This window comes from Thermobia domestica, chromosome 7 (genome assembly GCF_964235325.1).
Source record: "Thermobia domestica chromosome 7, izTheDome1.hap1.1, whole genome shotgun sequence".
NCBI classification, from domain to species: Eukaryota; Metazoa; Arthropoda; class Insecta; order Zygentoma; family Lepismatidae; genus Thermobia; species Thermobia domestica.
In genome coordinates this window covers 115529932-115552715 of record NC_137460.1, presented here as the reverse complement: position 1 = coordinate 115552715, position 22784 = coordinate 115529932, and the positions used below count along the sequence as shown (strand labels likewise).

Genomic DNA, 22784 nt, shown 5'->3' with positions numbered 1-22784 from the left:
TCAACAAGATAATTCCCGGCCACTCAAAGCATTCATCAATTTTTCTGACCTGCAAGCCATCAAACAATTCCTCCATTGATCATGTGAGACTTGATTGGATGCCATCTGGCCCTGTCTGCAACGTCAGTAACAAATTTAAGAACTATGCCACTAGGTGGAAGAAACGTTAAACGCCATTTTCGAGGGTTATACCAAAAACCTCTGCGGCCAACTTCATGTAAGAGTGAATGCCTGCATTGAAGTTCCAGAAGAGTATGTAATGTGCTGTTGAATTTTCTGACACATTTATCCTTACCATTGTGTTCCTAGGTATAGGGCACTATGTTCGTGATTGTCTATTATGCACAACCGTATAGAGTGTGTGTATGACGCTTCATTTCCTTGGATAAGTAATTTCTGGGTGTTTACTTTTCATTTTGCACTAGGCAGATATAAGAGAGATTTTCTTCTATTTGAACTACATTTGATTATCTACACAAGTGCCTAGAAGTACAGTATTATGTCCAAAATATTTAAGCATATAAATATTACATTATATGAATAATATGAGTGTATTATCTTTCAGGTGAGTCAAATACTGGAGGCCCTGGGAATAGATAACTGTAGCAAAACAAGGGTAGGAAATTTATCTGGTGGAGAGAAGAAAAGATTGTCAATAGCAGTTGAATTAATAACAAATCCAAGAATAATGTTTCTTGATGAACCTACCAGGTAATGTGTAGCATAGAAGAACATTTATATATAAAGACAAGGTAACAGAAAAAGTTCTTGCTGTTTTTGACTCCCATTAACAGTGGTGGCGCTAGGCTCGTAACAGAAGGGGTCAAGAGGGGAGGCAAGAAAAATTTTGGGAAGGCGAGGCAACCACACTTGTTTTGTTTTGAATATTATTGTTATCGATTGTGCCTATTATTATTATTATTATTATTATTATTATTAGTAGTAGTAGTAGTAGTAGTAGTAGTAGTAGTAGTAGTAGTAGTAGTATTATTCACGGTTTATACTAGGGATGGGCAAAACCGGTTTTTATAAAAACCGAAACCCGAAAAACCGACATTTCGGTTTTCTCCAAAACCGGTTCGGTTTTCACCGAAACAGGTTTCGGTGAAAACTTTTCTAGAACACACAAAACTATTTCTGTGGAAATGGATTCGGTTGCCGGAGAACAACGAAACACCATTCTGGTCAGAAATAGAACAAATTTTGAAAAAAAAAAAAAAAAAACGGAATCGGTTTTGAAGAAAACCGAAACCGGACCAGGTAAAAAATCGAACCGGTTTTGGAGAAAACCGAAAGCGGTTTCGGTGAAAAACCGAAACCGGTTTTTTGAAAATTTTCAAAACCCGGTTTCGGTTTTTGTAAAAACCGAAAAACCGGTTTTTGCGCCCACCACTAGTTTATACATAGAAAAATGGGAGCGAAGGGAGAGCGAGAAAAAAATATTGGGGAGGCGGTTGCCTCTCTTGGCCCCCCTGTGGCGCCGCCACTGACCATTAATCATACACTTACAGACAGAAAGCGAAGCACATGCCTGCGAAGCGATCGGGAGTTAATCTGACCATCGAACTTCAGTAACAGAGGCACGTTGCACACACATACAGCAGGCAAAGAGAAATGCTCATCCAGTGTTGAAGAGAAATGAAGGTATCGAAGCAACTTATTCGCGTGTGTTTGTCGCATGACTTTCAAGTGGGCTTGCAACGTTGGCAAAAGGTGTTGGAAGCTGGTGAAGATTACTTCGATACCTAAAGATACGTACCGTGTACTTTACTGCTCTTCTTTTACCAATGTTCTAGAATGGCAAGAACTTTTCTGGTAAACTTGTGTTAACATTTAGAAACTAAACTGTAAAACTGCATTAAACTATAGACACAAGTTTTCCTTTCTTTTTTATAACAGCTATTATCCTTAGATGCTGGTTTGAAAAATCTAGAAAGAAACAGAAAATGAAGAGAAAATGACCACTTTGTCATGTAGAGTTCACTATAGGCAGATACTATTGATTTTTAAAAATCTATTTTAATGTCTATTGACAAAGTTACTCGATTTACCTTTTTCTCTCTTTCGAAAACGACAAGACCTAAATTTCCCTTCAAGAGGGAAATTGCTCTTCAAATGGCAACATTAGAACTTGCAGAGAAAAATTCATGGACATGTTGAATGTAAAAGATATGAAGAGCTGTTAAGGTAATTTCCTCTGTTCGAAATAAAGCTAACAGAATATTTTTACCTAAAGCGTATATGTTTGTCTTCTCTTATGTGGAGAGTGAAGGAAGTGTATACAATGAAGTAAGCACTTTGTGTCCAATAGAAAGAGGGGAACGGACATAAACGTTAGTGGAGTGGGACATGACATTAAGAAGCGTGAAAGTGCATAATATTTGACATTGTTAGTAATTTTGTTTGTAAATATATTGACATCACAAAAGAAACGAAAAAAATAAACTAGTTTGTGAATGAAAACAAATTATGGTTACAGTAAATTTTAATTTGCACTGTCTTTTTTATTTAATATTTTATTATAAAAATTTTACTTATTTAATTATGATACCAAAAAAAGTCCTTGACAGAAGCAGCTTTCAATTGGCTTTTGATATTAATTGATCATGGTGCTGATTGCTTAGGTGCTCACTGTTTGTGCACCTATCTTTTTTAAATACTTAAAAATATTCTTTGTCACTATTCTTACATGTTTAGTGACAAATAGGCACCGTAAAATATTAAATATATCCAATGTTAACTGATAAATTAAAAGTGATTTTTAATAATATCTATTTAATCAATCAATCTAATTAATCAATTTCTTTATCTTTTACATTTTCCAGTGGTCTGGATAGTTCGTCTTCTCTCCAGGTAATGCAGTGTCTGAAATCTTTGATTAAAGATGGCCGCGCAGTGATTTGTACAATTCATCAGCCAAACTCGAGAATTTTCACTCTCTTTGACTACATGTATGTTCTTTCAGAGGGCCATTGCATTTACAGAGGAGATGCAAAAGATGTTATAGGTTTCTTCTCATCACAAGGACTACGTTGTCAACCGTATTATAATCCAGCTGATTTTGGTGAGTTGCAAACCAGGGGCGTCATTGAGGGAGGGCAGGAGGAGCAATTCTTCCCCCCCCCCCAAAAAAAGTTTAAGGAATACATATTGCAATGTTTTTGGTAGAGTCAATAATGGTCCGAGATTTATCCCTTCAATTTTATTATAAAATTTGATAAATACAAAACGTCTTTGATTACAAAGAGAATAATGCTGTTTCCTTATTAAATGTCCAAGTAGAGGAGTATAGGTGTTTTGCACGGTGTCCCTTCTCTCAAAGCAGTCTCCAAGGCACCTGCCGGTTCGGTGAGTTTGGAAGGATAGCCCCCTCAGCTCAAGGCAGCTTCGCAAGGCTTTGTAGTTGAGAGGATCCCTAGTCCAGTGCGACCTCAGGGCGGTGTAAGTGATTTGATCAGTTGGACGACTGATCTGGGTCCCTCGGTGTTCCTTCTTTTATTTGTCCTCCTCGGGTCCTTTCGTGAGGTCCGTCTGCTTTCGGCGTTCCTCGGTGTCCTTCCGTGTTGGCTTGCTGTCTGCTATGTTGTTTATAAATAATAGCACGTGTTGAGTTGACACGTGCGTCTGTTGTGATGTGGGGATCCTTGCACCCCCCACACTGGAAAAAAATAATCTGGAAGATTATTTTGAGAAAGTACATAATTGTAATTAGTAAAAGGTGACTGTACCAACACTGATATACTTGATACTGTTTGGACACAAAAAAAACACTATAAACACTATAATACACGAATATCACTATGAAAAACTTGTGAAATATACACATAATGGTAATAACACTATAGTTCCTTCCCAACTAAGCAGGATCAAAAACAGTTTATCATTTCCCTCAAAGTAGGTAGAAGTGTCATCACTGTGATGAATAAATATATCAATTTATTAAGGATCGGTCACATCCGGTATTGGTAGTCTATATCAGTGAAGTCTCTTTCGTAATATTAGTAGGCGCTAGTGAATTGTGTGTTCCTAATGATGAAGGTATGTTCAGCCAATTGGTTAAGTTTTGTTTTGTAACGGGACTTACGAATATTGAGGCACATTTTAATTATTATTAGAACGAATGAAAAGAGAATAATCGGTTTTGGAATTTAGTAGCTTCTTTTCTTAAAAAAAAAGAAAAAATAGAAAATGTGAATTTTTGGTCACTCTGTATAATGTTATCAAGAGCCTGATTTTATGAACGTATCCCCTAAAATATCCAATATCATCAGGTGCATATGTAAAAACATCTCTATATTTAAATAACAAATCATAAACTGCTTGCTTTTGTTTTCTGTCCAGGTCGGGATTGACGTCAAAGAGTTCTTTATTGAAAAGTGTTTTTGTGTACTTTAAACGTTCTTCTGTTTCCTCTTTTGTTTTGAATTGATATGCCTTTTCGAAGAAATCGGGTTCTTCTAGGGCGTTAAAAGAGATTTCGTGCCCTTCCTCAAGAGCCGCCACTGGCGTGTTCCTCTTTATAGTTACGCTCTTGCCATTTGGATTTGAAATAAACATTATCATTTTGCTTGTTTCTATCTTTTGATCGAGGGCATTTAAATTATGCTTCTCGCGTAGTCCAGGAAGCAATGATACATATAGGAATTCTCTGTCAGCTATTTTTTTCTTTCCTGCTACTTGTACATATGTATGCGATCTTGGAGGCAAAGTTATTTGCTTAGTCAGTTATAGACAATTGTGATCCGTCTGTGATACTATCTGAGTCGTTAAAGCTGACAATGTATTCTCTGTACTTTGAACTGGTAACTGCGGTTTCTTCGGTCGTTTAAAAAACGAGATTGTGTTCTTGTTTAAATCTATGGTGGAATGCGAACGTTGGAGAAAATCGATTCCTATTGGCATTGTTTTGTCAATTAATTATCCTTAAGTAATGAGTGAATGTTGTCTGACCTATTTTAAATTTTATTAATGCTATTTGGTTCAAATGAATGTTATTGCCTGAAATTCCTTTTATTATTGTCTGAAATGGAATTATATTTGTTCCAGGGGGAACGATTTGGGTGGGCCATAGGGAAACAGTACTTCCTGTATCAATTATCGCATTCTGAAGGCCTAATTTAGTTTTAATTGTTAAATGCGACCTGTTATTTTCGTCCTCTAATGCAATATTTTCCCGTCTTTCTGCCAATTGTCCTGATTGTTCGTTTATTACAGGAATTTCGTAATTTGTGTCGGTTTCTTTTGGGTCTCCTCGTCCCGTGTGATGGTAACTATCGGCCCCCTTGTCAAGGGGCTGCCTTATGCGTTTTTTTTTACGCTTGTAGCAATTAGATGCCCCATGGCCCCGTTTCCGGCATATTGCGCACACCAATATTTGATCTTCTGTGTCCTGCTGATTGTTCTTCCCGTTGTTATTGTTATTTCTCCTCCTGTTTCCCTGGTTCCTATTCCTCGGATGGCTTGTATAAATCGACTGGGCTATCACCAGCGACAAGTCTGCCATTTTATTGGCCAAGGTAGAGAGGTCACTTTGTGGAGGATTTTGCTCTTGGTGGGGAACGGTCTTAGGTTCCTGGCTTGAGGTTTGAGTTTCTTGAGGGTTGGATTGAGGAATTGCCATGGAAATATTATTTTGTTGTTGATATCCTGGTATATAGCTGTTCATTGGTTGTGTAACAGGTTGCATCTGCACAGGATAGGTATGATGGTATAACTGTTGTCCGGGATATATTGACTTTGGTTCGGTTGATAGGCCATAGGATGTATTATGCAGGTTAGGTATATTATTCTGGCCGTATAACATATGTAATTTTTGTGATAGCTCTGCGTGTTCTCTTTTCCTTAAAAGTTTATTACCTACTTCTAGTGTGTTTAATTTATTCTGTAGCGCTTCTACCGTTGCAAACCTTTCTAATGCTATCTTATTAAGGAAATCCCTCTGCAAACCCAAAGATAAATGGTGGATCTTTTGTTCTTCAGTCGCTTCCGGTAATAACTGCCTTATTGCTCGGAGTTTACGTAAAAAGTACGAATCTATTGGCTCGTCCATTCCTTGTTGTACCTCGAATAATTCCTACTCTGCTTTATACGATGGGACCTTTGGTCTACATAAAGCTACTAACTTAGATTTTAGATTGTCATAAGTCATTGTATCAAATTGATTTTGATTTTTAAGCTGTAATACGAGATCTAGTGCCGTGTCTTGTAAATATATTGGTAGAATCTCCTTCTTCTTAGCCGGTGACCATGCTTGCATTGCTGCCATATGGTCGAATAGCATAAAAAACCTATCCGGATCCTCGTGCATGTGTCCCGCATACTTCGTTAAGTGTGGCATATTAAAGGATAAATTGGATGCACCCTCTGTCATATTTGTGTTATTCTCTCCTGATCTATATGTCTGTTTACCCGATCTAGTTTCCGGCATAAATCGCACTTAAGAAAAGGAAGAAAGAAAATTTGATAATTAAATTTAGAATTTTGATAGTAAAACTTAGATAAAAGAGATTCTGATACTGACCTTGTGCCTGTTAAAAAGTTAATAAAAAGAGCGTCCCGTACAAAACTCCGGTGCCTATCACCATGCAATGTTTTTGGTAGAGTCAATAATGGTCCGAGATTTATCCCTTCACCAATTTTATTATAAAATTTGATAAATACAAAACGTCTTTGATTACAAAGAGAATAATGCTGTTTCCTTATTAAATGTCCAAGTAGAGGAGTATAGGTGTTTTGCACGGTGCCCTTTCTCTCAAAGCAGTCTCCAAGGCACCTGCCGGTTCGGTGAGTTTGGAAGGATAGCCCCCTCAGCTCAAGGCAGCTTCGCAAGGCTTTGTAGTTGAGAAGATCCCTAGTCCAGTGCGACCTCGGGAAGGATGGGTGTCCCCTAGTCCAGTGCGACCTCAGGGCGGTGTAGGTGATTTGATCAGTTGGACGACTGATCTGGGTCCCTCGGTGTTCCTCCTTTTATTTGTCCTCCTCGGGTCCTTTCGTGAGGTCCGTCTGCTTTCGGCGTTCCTCGGTGTCCTTCCGCGTTGGCTTGCTGTCTGCTATGTTGTTTATAAATAATAGCACGTGTTGAGTTGACACGTGCGTCTGTTGTGATGTGGGGATCCTTGCAATATACTTTAATTGATTGTCTACTAATATACTAGTACAAAACGTAAAAGTCATATGTCGGTGTTGCTCTTGCCCCCCCCCTCCAGCGAAGTCTGAAATGACGCCCCTGTTGCAAACTAATACTTTATTTGTGTGTTTGATACATTCATGGTAGTAATTACTGTACGAAGGGAGGATAAAAAGTTCTGCTCCTACCTATGATCTAAATGCATTAGGAATCGGAAGTTTAATCCATGGGTTCAATCAATAACATTTTAAAAGCTCCAATCAGTAGTAAGGAGGTATGTTTACTGAACTAATTTTCGTACTCGCAGAATAAAAATATTTTTCCGCTTGTTAAGTTGAAAGTGTCAATATACAAGTGAGATTATTGTACGATGAAGAACAACAGAAATTTCATATAAACAACAGAAATTGCCTGAACTGAGAAAATTTGTATGTCCTCTAGAGGCACCTTCTCAATGTTTTGTCCTCAGAATCAACATAACTTATCTAAGAAGTGCATTAATCACACTTACTATCTCGAAAGGGGAAATTATTTATTATGTATCAAATAGTAATAACAAATTCTCAAAAGCTGAATTTCTTGTAAGGATATTATGCCTTCATCTTGGCTACGGTTATGATGACTAGGATAGGTTAAATCATATATTACAGCAACGGTTTCCTTATGGGCAGATGAGGCTTAATCCCTTATATTCTTAAACCAAGTGATATTTTGATTTTTCTGAGGGGGGCTGTTTCCAAAACCCATATACAAACTAATAACGTAACCTTAGAATACGTCACGAAGCCTTACATAGCCTGCTCATACGAAAATCCTTTAGTTACGCATGTCTGCATTTAACTATTGCGACGTTTTGATTCGAATATGCTCTGCAAACCGCAAGACCTCGTATGTAAGGAAAGACATGTTTTGCTCAAATATGAGTAGTCTCTCTTGCCCTTTTATCATACGTCAAATGTTTTCTGTTAAATTGAAAATGCGCATGTGAAACGTTTATTTCCTCACTTCTTTTCTATTCTTGCAATCTTTTCTGTCCTCTTGTATACATTGTGATTTGCCTACAACAAACGGTAACTTATTCCATATCGCCAACTCTGCTCACTTAAAACTAATCTGATGCTTTTGCTTATGTTAATTATTTTCTTTTTATAAAACAAGTAAAAATTACTTGAAAACAATTCTGCTGTAATAACGTACTGAATACTTTACCTTAGCACAGATACTCTGGCATATTTACAATCAAATAACATAGAACAAGTCCAATTTAAATTTTTGAAACATCTTTATTTAAAATTGTATCATGTCAGCAACTAAAAAGTGAGATATCTTACTCTTCTCTTTTACTTAAATTTCATATGCACTCTTCTTACAGTAGACGTTTTCTTATGCAATAAATATATTTGTACAAAACAGTAAACTCAGCGACAGACAATTGTAATTTACTCCAATATATTAATTTCAATATCCCAAAACGATCATTTCGTAAGAATCTGGTATTTAACACAATGACATCTCATATTACAATACACAAGGAGTCCTTCATAGTGAGAGTTTGTAAAAATTTCAATCAGTTGGTTTCATCAGTTCTGGATCTTGACTTCTGTTATCCTATCTGTACATATTTGCGTATTCTCAAAAATAATATTTTGAAGAGACATTATGTATGGAACAGCAAATAATTGAGAAGTGTTATCTGGATGAGTTTGAATCAATACTGGAAACTACTTTTCATTTTTTTTCATTTTTTTTAAATATTTATACAACCAATGTTTTAATTTTGTTTTTATTATTTAACCTGTATTTTTTTCTTTCTTTACATGTATATTGTAAAATTTCTTAGAGCAAATATAGTACTCGGGATCTGGACTTTTCCCATCACCTTTTTATTATTAAAAAGTTCCTCTAATACAGAAGTATGTACAATAATAGATTCCTTTAAATACTTTAGGTTAGAATGTGGTAGGAATCCGATGACCAAGCCTTGTGTGCTTTGGGGTGAGTTAACTCTCTTTCACCAGGCGTCGTGAGAGGGGTTAAGTTTTTGTGTGATTTAGGTGTCTCCCTCGGTGACCAGGCGTCGTGAGAGAGAGAAGGAACCCAATGACCGTGCGTCTTAGGGTTTTAGGATTAGGTGTCTCTCAATTGACCAAGCGTCGTGAGAGGGTAGGGTAACCCAATGGCCGGGCGCCGTAGGGCTTTAGGTGGTTTGATTAACCTGCGGAGATTGATGTTGGTCGAGGCGTGCAACTCCCTTTTATCCTGTAGTGTCGGCTTCCTTCGGTGATCTCCATCCTTCCGACTGCTGGTGATGGTGGGCGACTCCTCTTCGGGACCGTCGTCTGCTTGTTTTTATTTACTATTAACACATGTAGTTCACACGTGGTTATTGCATGACGTGTAGACATGAGGAACCTTACTATATTTTTCTTTCTTCTTTCTTTCTTTTAAGTTTGACTCCGTAGAGAACTATTATAAATAAATAAAATATTTTGTCGGATGATTATATTTCTGCAACCAATCTTATTGTTTCCCTTTACAAATCTTTATACATTTTATTAAAGTTAGTGCTTTTTTTTCTCACAGAAAACAGTAAAATCAGCAAACAGCTTTTTTTAAAAAAAAAATATTTTGATAATTACCCACACTAACTCGTAACTGAATGGTACCAATATAAAAACAATCTACAATGTTACTATTTACACTACATTGTAGAGTTTCTTATATCTTACTGCCAAGTTGTGAGCTGGTGATTACTAATATTATGAAAGTTATTGCTGTTTTAAATGTTTTCTATGAGAAAGGCACTAAGTTGAATGAAATGTAAAAATATTTGTGAGAAAGAAATTCTTCATTAATGTCTGGCTGTCAAAAGCAATAGGGCTAAATCATACTAGAAATATAGCAACTCGATTACGATTTCCAGAGCCTACAATACGTGAGTACCAAATTCTTATTTTTATAGATATATTTTTACAAATAATGGGTGCTCTAACGGTGTTGCCTTCCCCCTTTTTACTGACAACTCCCTTGATTCGATTGTTTTACAACTAACGTTGGTCTCAGCAAGACAAGCAACCTACTTTAAAGTTTTCCATAAAAATCAATAGCTAATTATGGACCATAAGAAAAATAACACATGTCTCGTCGTGCTCTCCTAGCAGGGTTACATAGTGGCTAACATCAACGTCTTCTCAACATTAGATGCAAGCGAACTGAGCTAAAAATTTACATTGTACCCAACATTGTATCCTAAAACTGTTTCCCTCCTTGTCAAAATTAGCGACATATTTTCCTCTCCTGCAATGGGAATGGGGTGATGGCACGGAGAGTTTGTTTGACTGCATATCAGCTTATCTGGAATGAATGTTAGTATGCTATGAACAGAAGAAGCAAGCGAAACATATATATATATATATATATATATATATATGTTTTTTTTACAAATTTCGATCCAACTAAAGAAGTCATTCTAAATCCTCAAAGGAAGTGCGCATCATGTTTTATGAAAAGTTAATTATTTAATTGTTTAGTTATTTCTTTATATATGGACATAATCCTGAAACATTTCCTTCAAGCTCAAAATGAATTCATCGTTTCCCCTTGACCGATTTCAAAAAAAAAAAAAAAAAAAAAAAAAAAAAAAAAAAGTTAAGGACTTCATATTTTATACAGATATATTGGAAATAAAGACTTTACCTGTTTGTTGCGTTCTTTTTTTTTTCCTCAATATTTCACATAAACTTCTTGTACATTTCGCGCCGGTGTTTACAGGAAACTTTAGGGTATGCATTTTTATCTATTGATTAAAAAAGTAATGGGCTCATCCATTCAGAGTTAAATCCAACATATGTGTTAATTAATTTCTTAGAGTGTACAAAATCGTGCCACAGCATCAGGATAAATAAACAATAAGAATTAGTATATAAAGTTGGTGTTACAAATGAATAATTGAAGCATATGTTCGATATATCGAAGGACAAAGCAAGCACTTTAAATATATATATATATAGATTATATATATATATATATATCAGATAAATTAATCAAGAGAAAAGGTAATATAGCTTCTAACAATTTGATCTCTTTCTCATTCTGACCCAAATTCTTCCACGAATCACAAAAGGCAGCATATAGTTATGGCTTTGGAGTAGCTCTTAAATCGCTAACATGTCTAGGGAAGTTTTGAACTGACTATAAAATTTATTTCATGTATGAAAAAGTACATTCGGCTTTTACGGACTAATCTGCGTGTTTCAACGTACATTGATGTGACGAAAAGAAATATGCATATATATATATATATATATATATATATATACCTATATCTGTATCTATCTATCTATCTATCTATCTATCTATCTATATAGATAGATAGATAGATAGGTAGCTGCAATGGGTCTATTCCGGACGTTTTCGTTACGTTTAGACCCCTTTTGCAATGCACGAAAATACGCAAGGGGTCTATACCGGACGAATGGGTCTATTGAGGACCAAAAATGGGTCTAATCCGAACGATAGGGGTTTAAATGGGACGGAGGGGTCTAAATAGGACGATCAGTGCTACCAACATACTTTTCTTGAAGTGTTCAATATATTTTACTGAAACGTTATAAAGTATGCTCATTTGATAGTGATTTTAAGTTTAGTGTTTCTTTTCAGCAGTAAGGCTATTTGACACTTGAATCTAAAGTTTGAGGTGGAATCCGAACTACATTTGTGCGTTCCAATTTCTGTTCTTTTTCAAGCGGGAATCAAACTCGGGACGCCACGTACCAAAGTCGTGAGTGCTAGACACTATAGCAACAAGAATAGCAATAATCATTGCATAAGAGCTTGTGGTACCATTATAGTATCAAACTACATATATCCATTATATTTCTTCCATCTCATTTGGGATATTTTTAAAATGAAAAATGTTATACTAGTTTCCAACTCTACCATTATACCAAGATCAAGAAAAGTACAGTCATTCAAGTAAACAAAACACATCTTAATTCCAAGTAATTCGGAATACTTAATAAATAAAAAGATAAATACACAAAAACATTAAAATAGAAACGTAAAACATTAAACACTTGATGTAGCACTTACAATTTGGGACATCTTTTCGGTATAGTTTATAAATATCTTATTGATAAAGTGGTAGACCGCTTATGGTGGCGTTTCCTGGTTCGATGGTGGCTAGTGCCAAGTCAGATTTGGGATAGAAATACACCGTGTGCATCGGTGTTCTCTGGGTTCTCCCGTTTCATCTATTATCAAATGTGAGAGGATTCAGAAGTCTCCGTAGAAATAAACCTTTTTGGAAGCTCCACTATTTTCACGAAATGTGGTCAAAGTCCTCTTTCAAGTATGATGTTGCAAACTAAATGTGTTTCAACTTTCATAAAACTCAAACCGGTTACAAGTATGTGGAGGAAAGACTATGATGATTATTCAAGTTTAGCATCTCTTTTATGCACCAAGGCTATATAAGATGTAGATCTACAGTGAAATATCGAATGTGAACGACCATAATACTTTAAAATTTAGGTACTCTTTCATCACGAATCGAACCCATGATCTAATGAACCAAGGGCGCATGTTAATTACTAGATCAGCGAAAAGTTTGGGGAAAAAATGAAAGTGTATATATTACATCTTGAAAATTGATCTACCAGCTTTCACAAGAACTTAAAAAAAAAAAAAAAAGTGAGGATACACGGTAGCGAATTACATTAGTCTCAACTTATGAAACAGTAAAGAGATACCTGTAGTATGCATTTAAAGTTCATTACTCTTACGCCTTTGGTAAGGAAAAAATTTAACTTGGGAAGAAGTATTTTAAATCCATCTAGTGGCAAACAGTTTCTAGTCACCGCGCTCCAATCACCGCAGGTTTTTTAGAGGTACACATAATGATTTATTTATACTTTGTCATTTACTCCACACTTCCTTGGCTACAACCCAATTGAGAATTAGATATTTGGACGCTTCCAGTTGGATGGCTAGTAAATTAGGCATAAAGCGTATGTCAAATAACGAAGGGGCACTAATATGTTTGGTTTAAATTAACCATGAAAGATGTACGTCATCTCATTGAACCCTTGTCTTTAAGTGTGGAAGCCATGCCATGAATGCGCACTTACGAAAGGGGCCAACCTGTTCCAAAATGAGTGTTTCTTTAATTGACAGTTTAGTGTAATACGAATTTTGATTACTCCCTCAGTAATCAGCATAGCTAATAGGATCATTAATAACAACTTGCTTTTTATTTGTGTTAACATTCTCGGATTTACAGATTCTATAATTCAAAGAGAGAAGGATTACATTCATTAGATTGAGTGAGTGGAGAATTGCAATATGTGTTATCAGTGGCGTATTTAAGATTTTGTTTCGGGAGGGGCTTTGCTAACTTTCGGGGGGGCTTTGCCTGTAAATGTGAAAATTTTGCAAGATATTTCATTTACTTTACTATAGTAAGTAAGATTTCGGAGGGCTTAAGCCCGGAAGACCCTCCTAAATACGACACTGTGTGTTATTGTTAATATTATTTAAAAATATGATCATTCCAATGCAAAGTAAATATTTTTAATGCACTTAATTTCCCAACTTTAAAAATTTTTAATGTTTCTTAATATGCCAGTATTTACTCTAATTTCTCATCTAATTTATGTTTTGTGCAGTTTGTGTTTTGAGTATATTCTTCTATAGTTATTTTACGTTATTTTTTAATTCAATTATTTTCAAATTACTTTAAGTTTAAGGCCACACGAAAGTTGTATAAACAAAAGGAATTGATATAGCATAATTAAATAAAAGTATTGTTAAACATACCCAGGGATTAGTGGCCGCATTGGCATAGTGGTAGAGCGTTCACCTCTGGTGCTTGTGGTTCCTGGTTCGATCCAAGCTCGCGCCAAATGACCTTTGTGGTGGACAAACACCGTGTGCGTGGGTTTCCTCAGGAGTTTCCTATTTCCTCCCAATTTCTTCATTTCACCATTTCATTCATTTCTCACCATCTCCGTCTCCTTTAGTCTATCCGGCATAACGGTGAGACATAAAACTCAAATATTTCATTTCATTTCCTACCTACGGATCAAGGCCGGATTAAGAAGGGCTTAGGGAGCTGTAGCCCTGAGCCTAAAGGCGGATGGAGCCCCTCAATCTGATTAAAATCTCAACTGGCTGTCTAAAACGAATCATACAAGATACAATCATCATAAGATAAAATATGACCAAAAATATTATTCTCTTAACTTTCCTATTGCACTTTCACAGAAATGTATTAAGCAAAGTCTACAGGGCTCACTATTTTTTTCTAGCCCCGGGTATCCAGATGGGTTAATCCAGTCCTGCCAGGGATCTTCTACTAGAAAATGATGCATCTGTGCATGCATGTGTACTTGTAAGGAAGCATTCTGCTGGACACAGTCGAGATTAGTAGACTAATAGTTAGACACCGGATGTTTAGGCACTAAAAACCTGGAAAATATGCAGGCAAATAGGCACTAAAAATTTTAAAAAAATAGACAGTAAAATAGTCACTAAAATGTAACTAGAAATAATGAAGATAAATACTCAATACCATTAAAAAATAGATTCAAGTCACAGATAATATTCAAAGAATATAGAAACATACTTCTTTCTTAATATCTTCTTTTATCGTATACATAAAAACGAAGCTTGTTAGGCATTCCATATATACTGGGTGAACCTGAAAGATGTGCAGATGCTTCGGGAGGTGATTCGTAACATGAAAAGAAGACAAAAAATACTCTTACATGTTGTGAAATTCCGCGTCGTTTACGAGTGAAAGAGGACCAACTTGGAATCGAAAATCGAATCCTGATAATTGGAACGAGACATAAAAGTGTGCACAACTTTGGGAGGTGATTCATGACATTCAAGAGGACATTTTGTCTTTTTTTTTTCATGTCACGAATCATCTGTCGAAATATGTGCACATCTTTCGGTTCCGTTCCAATTGTCAGGATGCGATTTTCGATTTCAAGTTGGCACCCCTGTCAGTCGTACACGACGAGGAATTTGACAACATGCAACAGGACTTTTTGTCTTTTTTTTCATGTCACGAATCACCTCCCAATGTGTGTGGACATTATCTGTTCCGTTCCAATTGTCAAGATTCGATTTTCGATTCGAGCTCCCTCGTGGCTAAGCGGTTAGCGTACGCGCCTTTGACGTTGGAGACCCGTGTTCGATTCCCAGCGGGAGCTCATGTGGTTCGGATTCCACGTTAATCAGAAGGTCCACGTCTCATATAGCCTCGCTGCTGAAAGGGACGCTAAACTAAAATCAACTCAACTCAACTCGATTTTCGATTCCAAGTTGGCACCACTGTCACAAGTACACGACATGAAATTCGACAAAATACAAGAGGACTCTTTGTCTTCTTTTGATATCATTAATCACCTCCCGAAGTATGTGCACATGTTTGAATTTCACCTTGTATATATATTGTAACGTACCACGTGCTTGTGTAAACACCTAATATGCGTATATATGTGTGTATTATTTATGTTATATAAATTATATATATTCCTAATGAAGGCTTATTTTGAAGAAAATGCATGGAATAGGCAACATCAGGCACTAAAGCAATTATTTAGGCAGTAAAAGTCGAAATAGGCAAAATAAAATTAGCTTAAATCGAAACTATAACCCCCTATATAAAGTGTAAAACGTTATTTTTGATAATATCTTTAATATTAAGGAATAGGCATTTTGCCTAACATCCGGTCTCTACTAATAGTACACAATTAGAGAGAGCAATTCTAACTTGTTCAAAAAAGTATGTAAAGACTGCGGAGTATAAAGCTATAGAATTAGAGATTTTACGTATACAATAACAGAGTAACCACGGCTTCATCATACTGAGGTTTACTTGCCCACAAATATGTGTATCAGTAGACGTCAAAGCAGGATGTGCATTTACTGGGCGAGCATCTGTAATCTTTACTGATTTGCAATCGGAAAATCCTGTGACCTAGCATTCTGTTCAAAATATAAGTTAGCAAATGGTTTTATGTACATATAGATACAAAAGTATTTTAAACTCATGATGAAAATTTTCTATTTTTAATTACTATATTACAATATGTTGATGTTCTTATGTTTAGTATGTTTGGTTACACCAGACCCACCACTCTCTGCTAATACTTTAATATATAAACAGTACAAAAATATTTCTGTCTTCAACTGCTTTTTCATCACGTGACCATTTTTCTATATAAGATTGTTCTGTTTCAGCTTCTAAGCTGTAAGTTATCTTCTCGTAATTGAGTCTTCGAGATTTCTTTCTTCCACAGTTTCATTTATTATGACTATTACGGTGTTGCTCTCATGTTTTAAGGCAATTGGGAAACCCTTACATTATTAGCTATCAAATCTTTGTTTAAAAAAAAAACAATAAATGCTATTGGAAGTCAACGCGTTGCCCACACACTATTGAGTCAAAGTATGCCATTTGATTCGCTGTAGCCATTTGTTGTAAGTTCAGATAGATAGAAACGCGTCATATTCAATGGGTCTATTCGTGTCGTTTTCGGCGCTTTTAGACCCATCTTGGAATGAGCTAAAAAAATGCAAGGGGTCTAAAACGGACGACTAGATAAAAGAATACACTGTTCGTCTTATTATTCTCGTTTTAGAAGACTAAGGTAGCTAGATAACATGAAACAAAAATAGCAGCAACTTGTTACAAAAATGGCTTTTGGCTCGCGCTGATTATAAACTATAAATTACATTCTCAATGCGCTGTGGAAAACAATAGCCACTACAATAATACTGTAAATAAACATGATTTAGTTGCACAACAGTGCTTCAAACCAAGTTTTCGCTTAAATCTGGTGCATGCCGTGTGTCTAGTTACGAGGAGCAACTCAGGGATTATTCTGCACATGTACAAATTTTATCTTTCCTTGGAGATGATACAATGAGAATTCATTGCGTTACTATTCTAAACTGCACAAGCCGATAGCCTTGAAAATTCGAAGTTCCATTTCAAACCATTTACAAATAAACGGGTCCTGAAAACCTTATATATATTTGGAATCTGACACACTCGTTCATTCATCGAAGCTTATAGAATATTTGCTGTATATATCGAAACTTAAAATTTGGCATATATATAGCTTTTGTGACACGATTAAATAATAAAAATTCGAAAACTCGAAATTTCCCCTCAAAGAGAGTAAACTAGGGGCCCTGTGTGAAATTACATATTCTCATTTCACTTGTGATATTTTTCTTCAAAATCCATAGGCTACTTCCTGTATATCACAACTAAACATATGCCTCATATTGTATATGATTTATCGTACAGGTAAAGGGAGAAAACTCGAAACTTCCAATTTTCGCCCTATAAGAGAAAATTAGGGAGAAAAATCAAAAACATATATTGTGACATCATCATATTTATGACTTATTTCTTTTAGAATTTAAATTATTTTGACTATTACGGTGTTGATCTCGTGTTTTGAGACAATTGGAAAACGTTTGAATCATGAGTTATCAAATCTCTATTTCGAAAGAAATAAACGATAAATAGTATTGGAAGTCTACATGTTGCCCACATATTATTGAGCCAAAGTACTCCATTTGGTTTGCTGTAGCCATTTCTTAGTTGTAACCAGAGGTAGGTAGATACACGGCATATCCAAGAGGTCTATTCGGATCGTTTCCGGCGCGTTTAGACCCATCTTGGAATGAACTAAAATATGCAAGGAATCTAAAACGAACGACTAAATGAAACAACGTTTTCGACAATTTTTCTATACACTATTATCACTCCCGTTTTAAAAGGCTGAGGTAGCTAGCTACCATGAGACAAAAATAGCCAAAAAGTGTTACAAATATGGCTTTTGGCTCGCGCTGGTTATGAAGTGTAATCTACATTCTCGATATGCTTTACAGTATTTTCATTCTTTCTGTGAAGAAGAAAAGAGACTGCAATTATACAGTAAATAGACATGATTTATAGACACTACAGTGCGTCAATGCAAGTTTTCGCTTACCCTCAGCTAGTATGCCTTCTGTTTATTTGCACGAAGCAACTCAGAGATTATTGTGTGTTTATAATTGACTACATATGGAACATGGTACGTATTAAATTTTGAAAATAAAAAAATAAGAAAAATATTAATGAAAATCATAACAAACACATTTCTGCTTACTTGTTATGGTATAACGTGTATAAGTTGAAACTACAGGTAAAGTGAATTCCCAAGAGGAAAAGAATATTAGTGAGCTACTGACACGTGAAAACTAGAGGTGGTTTATTGCTTTACAGCTCCTTTTGTCTGCCTTTACAACACATCTCGTCACATCTCGACTTTCGAGATTGAATTTGCTTCTAAAATTAATTATAATGTATTATTGTCTAGTTGAATACTCATAATATAGAGTTTTATCGTCACCCATTTATAATTCTTTAAAGCAGCAGATATAAAAATAATAGAATGGAACACAAGATAAGGAAATTCAAATTACACAGTTTACTTTCGAAACTATCTTCATTTCCATTGTTATTCCTACGGCCAAATTCTCTTGTTACTTAAGAGTTCCAAAGTGGAATTAAACTTAAAGAGAAGCGTAAAGCCATGTGTAATATTCCCTTAAGAATTCTTCTATCAGCGTATATTTACAAGAAAAATGTCTGCTTTCGAGGGTCCATAGATCGTTCGATAATTATCGTTATAATCACCTATTTATGCGTTACTCTCTTGAAGAAAGACAAATAATTTCAGGATAACTGAAATTTCAAACAATTTGGACTATTTTGCTAGGGTTTTAATACTTCTCGGAGAACTGAAAATGCACATTCCGAAAACATAGTTACAGCTACAAATTGATTTGCTGGTGTAGTCATGTGGGTCGTGTATCATACGTCATTATCCTCAGCATGGACATACTTTCCGAACAAAACCACACACACATGTATTCTGATTTCCTAGTTCTGGTTATATTCGTGAATATTTAAGAATATCCTGCCAAAATATGACTTGTTTACTTTTACACAAAATGGTGCATAATCGGGGCCCCAGAGGCCGGTTAAGGCACGAGAAATACCACGAATAGCCTTAGAAGACTGTCAGATTATTACAAGTAGGAATGGACACGAGTCGAGTTTTCAGCCGTGCCAGAGAAATTTTCTGTATTCTAGTCACAGTTTTTAGGTCGAGTTTCGAGTCGAATCGAGTTTGATACTTCGTTCACCCGTGCGGCTCCTTTTAGCCCATTTAGAGATCATAGATTTCTTTGCTTCGAAAATGAAAGCTATGAAAAAGTAAGCAGTAATGTGGAATAATTTTAGTGTTGCTCCCGAGAAAGGTCAATTCTCACATCTCGTGACATCCCGAAAACGAGACGAGACTACATTACCCTGAGACAACACGAAACAATTTCAAATATCGTCTCATGAACATCGCTGTATGTAGCAAAATCAAGCTAAAATTTTGTAAATAGGATTCTTTCTCAGTAATTCGAGAAAAAGCTAACACAATGCTTACTCACCTGCGGATGAACTCGGAAGAATAGTGTGAAAATCTATTACCGAAGAACCCCGATAATCCGCCGCAAGGAGCCCTGATCCGGACGCCGACGAACCAAACGTAGGTATAGGCCCTCATATTCCATGTTTCTACGCATGTGGATTTCGTCCCCGAAGCTCCTCTCGGGGCTTCTCCATCAGACTCCGAAGTAACTTTTTTAACTTCGAGAATTAGAAAACACTACTTTTTGTAACAGTTATCACTTAAAATTTTCAAGTTGACCTCAGAAACACTATGACAGGGTTCTTGGAGCATTTTTACAGAATTAAAACTTTTAAAACTGTTACACTTTATTATCATTCATTTCACCTCACATGCATATAGATATTTTTTGGTGCTGGCCTTTTGATTCAGGGGTTACTAATACGAGTACCTTGAGAGCACTTTCTATATAGAATTTAAAACTAAGATTGAAATTATATAAAACTTTTATTTTCATTCACTTTAAACCTAGTAGAACCAATTGAATGCATGTGCACCCGATACAACCCACGCGCACAGGGTTTCTCCAGCACAAAGCTCACTTGGCTCAAGCTGGGATGAATCCAGGGATCCCATGCACCAGAGGTGAACGGTCCACCAGAGACCACGGCGGTTTCTACATTTAAATGATTTCTAGTGCAAATAAAGGTAAGAAACTCTAAACTTAAAATTTATTTTTATATGGGGAACCTGAAATATGATTAAAACACCCGTTTTATATTACAAATAAATATAACAGATAAATATGATTTATATTACAGTTAATAAAATTCGAAAACTCCCAATTTCTCTCTTCCACGGGGATGTTTGGGATACAAAGACAATATTACTTAATGTCGTGTTGCTTACGAGAATTGATTGAATATATATATACTTCCTGAAACAAAAAAAATGTACAAATGTTGGTTTTGTAGTAAAAGTGAATGAAAATTTGAAAACTGCAAACTTCTTCCATGGGGAAAACTATTACCGGCAAAGGAAAAAACGTATTGTTACGTCACTTATCAAAGTGGCTTGAAATCCATGTAGTACTTCTTGTAAAACGTTTCTTCAATCTACCCGGCGAATTACTTAATTGCACCTTTTCTTATACGTTCTGATTACTTCCTTTTAAATCCTTTCCCCTTACAATTATTAAATGAGTTCACTGTAAATTGGATTGCGAGCTACATCTGTAAGATTGTAAAATGAATAAATGTACCGCAAAATTAATTTGTTGTCATTTGTTACATAATTTACGCAGTCATCGCTTGATGTTATAACTAAATGTACGAAGCCAATACTCACCTTTGAACCATCAACTCCCTTACGTTCAATGATATCTTGGTCTCTGTGAAGTTTTAATATTATTTTTATTATTTTTTAATATTATTCTTATTATAATTATATTATTTTTTAGAATTAAGGTTTTTATATTATATATATATATATATATATATATATATATATATACAGTGGCGGATCCAATATATGATCAAGGGATTGGCTAAACTATATTTTGCCGTTTTATCCAGTGTAAAGCAGGATTGAAGCCCATTTTATCCAGTGTATACCTAAGCGTCAAGTGGGGGCTATAGCCCCTATATCCCACTTTGGATCCGCCACTATATATAGCGATCAAGTTATATTCATTGGAGCATTGGAGTTATATTCATAGTGGCGAGAGAAAATTCACTTTATTCTTTTTGCTGTTTTTTATTCCTCTACTGTTTGATTATCAATAAAATTAACGTTAAAATCTCTTTCCTTTACATTTTTTGGCAACGTAATTCTGCGTAGATCTCATTCCAATAGACCTACGCTATACTAAAACTATACTGGACTACTTGTCTACTATTTGCTTTAAACAGGTTCTGGGCTTTCAATATATATCCTTGACTTTGAATATAAATTTGAAATGTGAAGCTGTTTGTAAAAGTGAAGAAATAGAATACACAGAGTGCGTAAACTCAGACAACTGCTTCCTTTCTGAGTTACTAGTTCTACATATACCCAGAAACGGAACTTTGCAGCCATCTAACGAGAATTAACAATGATAGTAAACTCGATGTTGAAATTTATACAGAAATTGATCTCTGAACTTTATAAAATTACCTCATTCGGGCTACTACAACTTACCTGTGATGCAAACCTGCTTTGTAGAATATTTTTCAAACCACTTACTTCGTTTGAAAAACCCTTGTAGAATCACCTAGAGGGATTAGAATGAGAGATTTTTCCAAAAGTCCAGACATGATTTTGTATGTAAATGTCAAGACCGGTTTATCTATTGGTGCTTCGACCAGATGCTTTAAAATTCTGCTATTCAACTTTTTGGTCTTCATAACCCAACAAGCAGTGATGTGGAGGCAACTTTTCCACTGGTGCAACGTCAAAAGTCTATCTACAAATATATTTCTTTTTATTTATCTGTATTTCATATTTTTAAGGTTGGAATATTTTTATTGATATTTTTGAAAAAGTATGAATTATACATTTTAAAAACATTTTATATATTTTATATTTTATATATTTTATATATTTTATATCGGTGTGGATCAGGGTGAGTCGGGGATCAGTGGGACGTGGGTCACGATGAGTACTGGGTCAAATTTTCATTGACCCACGTGACGCTGGCCCAGACGAAGAGAAGAAACGCATGCTAACAATTTGGCTAAAAAGAACTTTTACACGATCTAACTATGAGATCCATGTCCCCAGTTCCCAATCTTACAAATTGACAGTCTTTTCTACACCAAAGTTTTGTGCACCGATTTGGTGAAATATGTTTTATTTTCACCCTTCAGTAAACTACCCTTACTTTGGGGTATAGTAAAAAAATTCTAACACCCCTCAGTGGGAAAATTTATAAAAACATCTAAAATCTTATCTCCTATCGTTCTTAGAAAGTAGAAAAAAATTGCGAGTTTGCCCTTGCTACCCGAACGCCTCATATCTGTATAAAGTAGTTTTGTTATCCCAACTTGTTTTTAAAAAAATGGAGTGTTTACAATTTCAGCTTGAAGCTTGGATCATGCTATATGAATTTTGTAGTGAACAGCACTGAACATGTAGGTTTTCTCTGCTTTTCTTCCCTCCGGCCGCGTTTTAAGTCCCAAGAATTATTTTTACATCATCCCATT

The 22784-nt window shown here is 35.5% G+C and overlaps 1 protein-coding gene across 2 annotated transcripts in view; it reads left to right on the top strand.

The window, feature by feature from the left end:
• LOC145690366 (ATP-binding cassette sub-family G member 1-like) overlaps positions 1 to 22784 on the top strand; it is a 148301-nt gene that overhangs the window by 55982 nt on the left and 69535 nt on the right. For both annotated transcript variants that reach the window (XR_014132198.1, XM_081765193.1), the window contains exons 4-5: positions 566 to 711; positions 2826 to 3064. Coding sequence is in view for 1 of the 2 variants with exons in the window: in XM_081765193.1 (XP_081621319.1) it covers positions 566 to 711; positions 2826 to 3064 (385 nt within the window). In the remaining variant the exon portion in view is untranslated. The remainder of the gene's footprint in view (positions 1 to 565; positions 712 to 2825; positions 3065 to 22784) is intronic.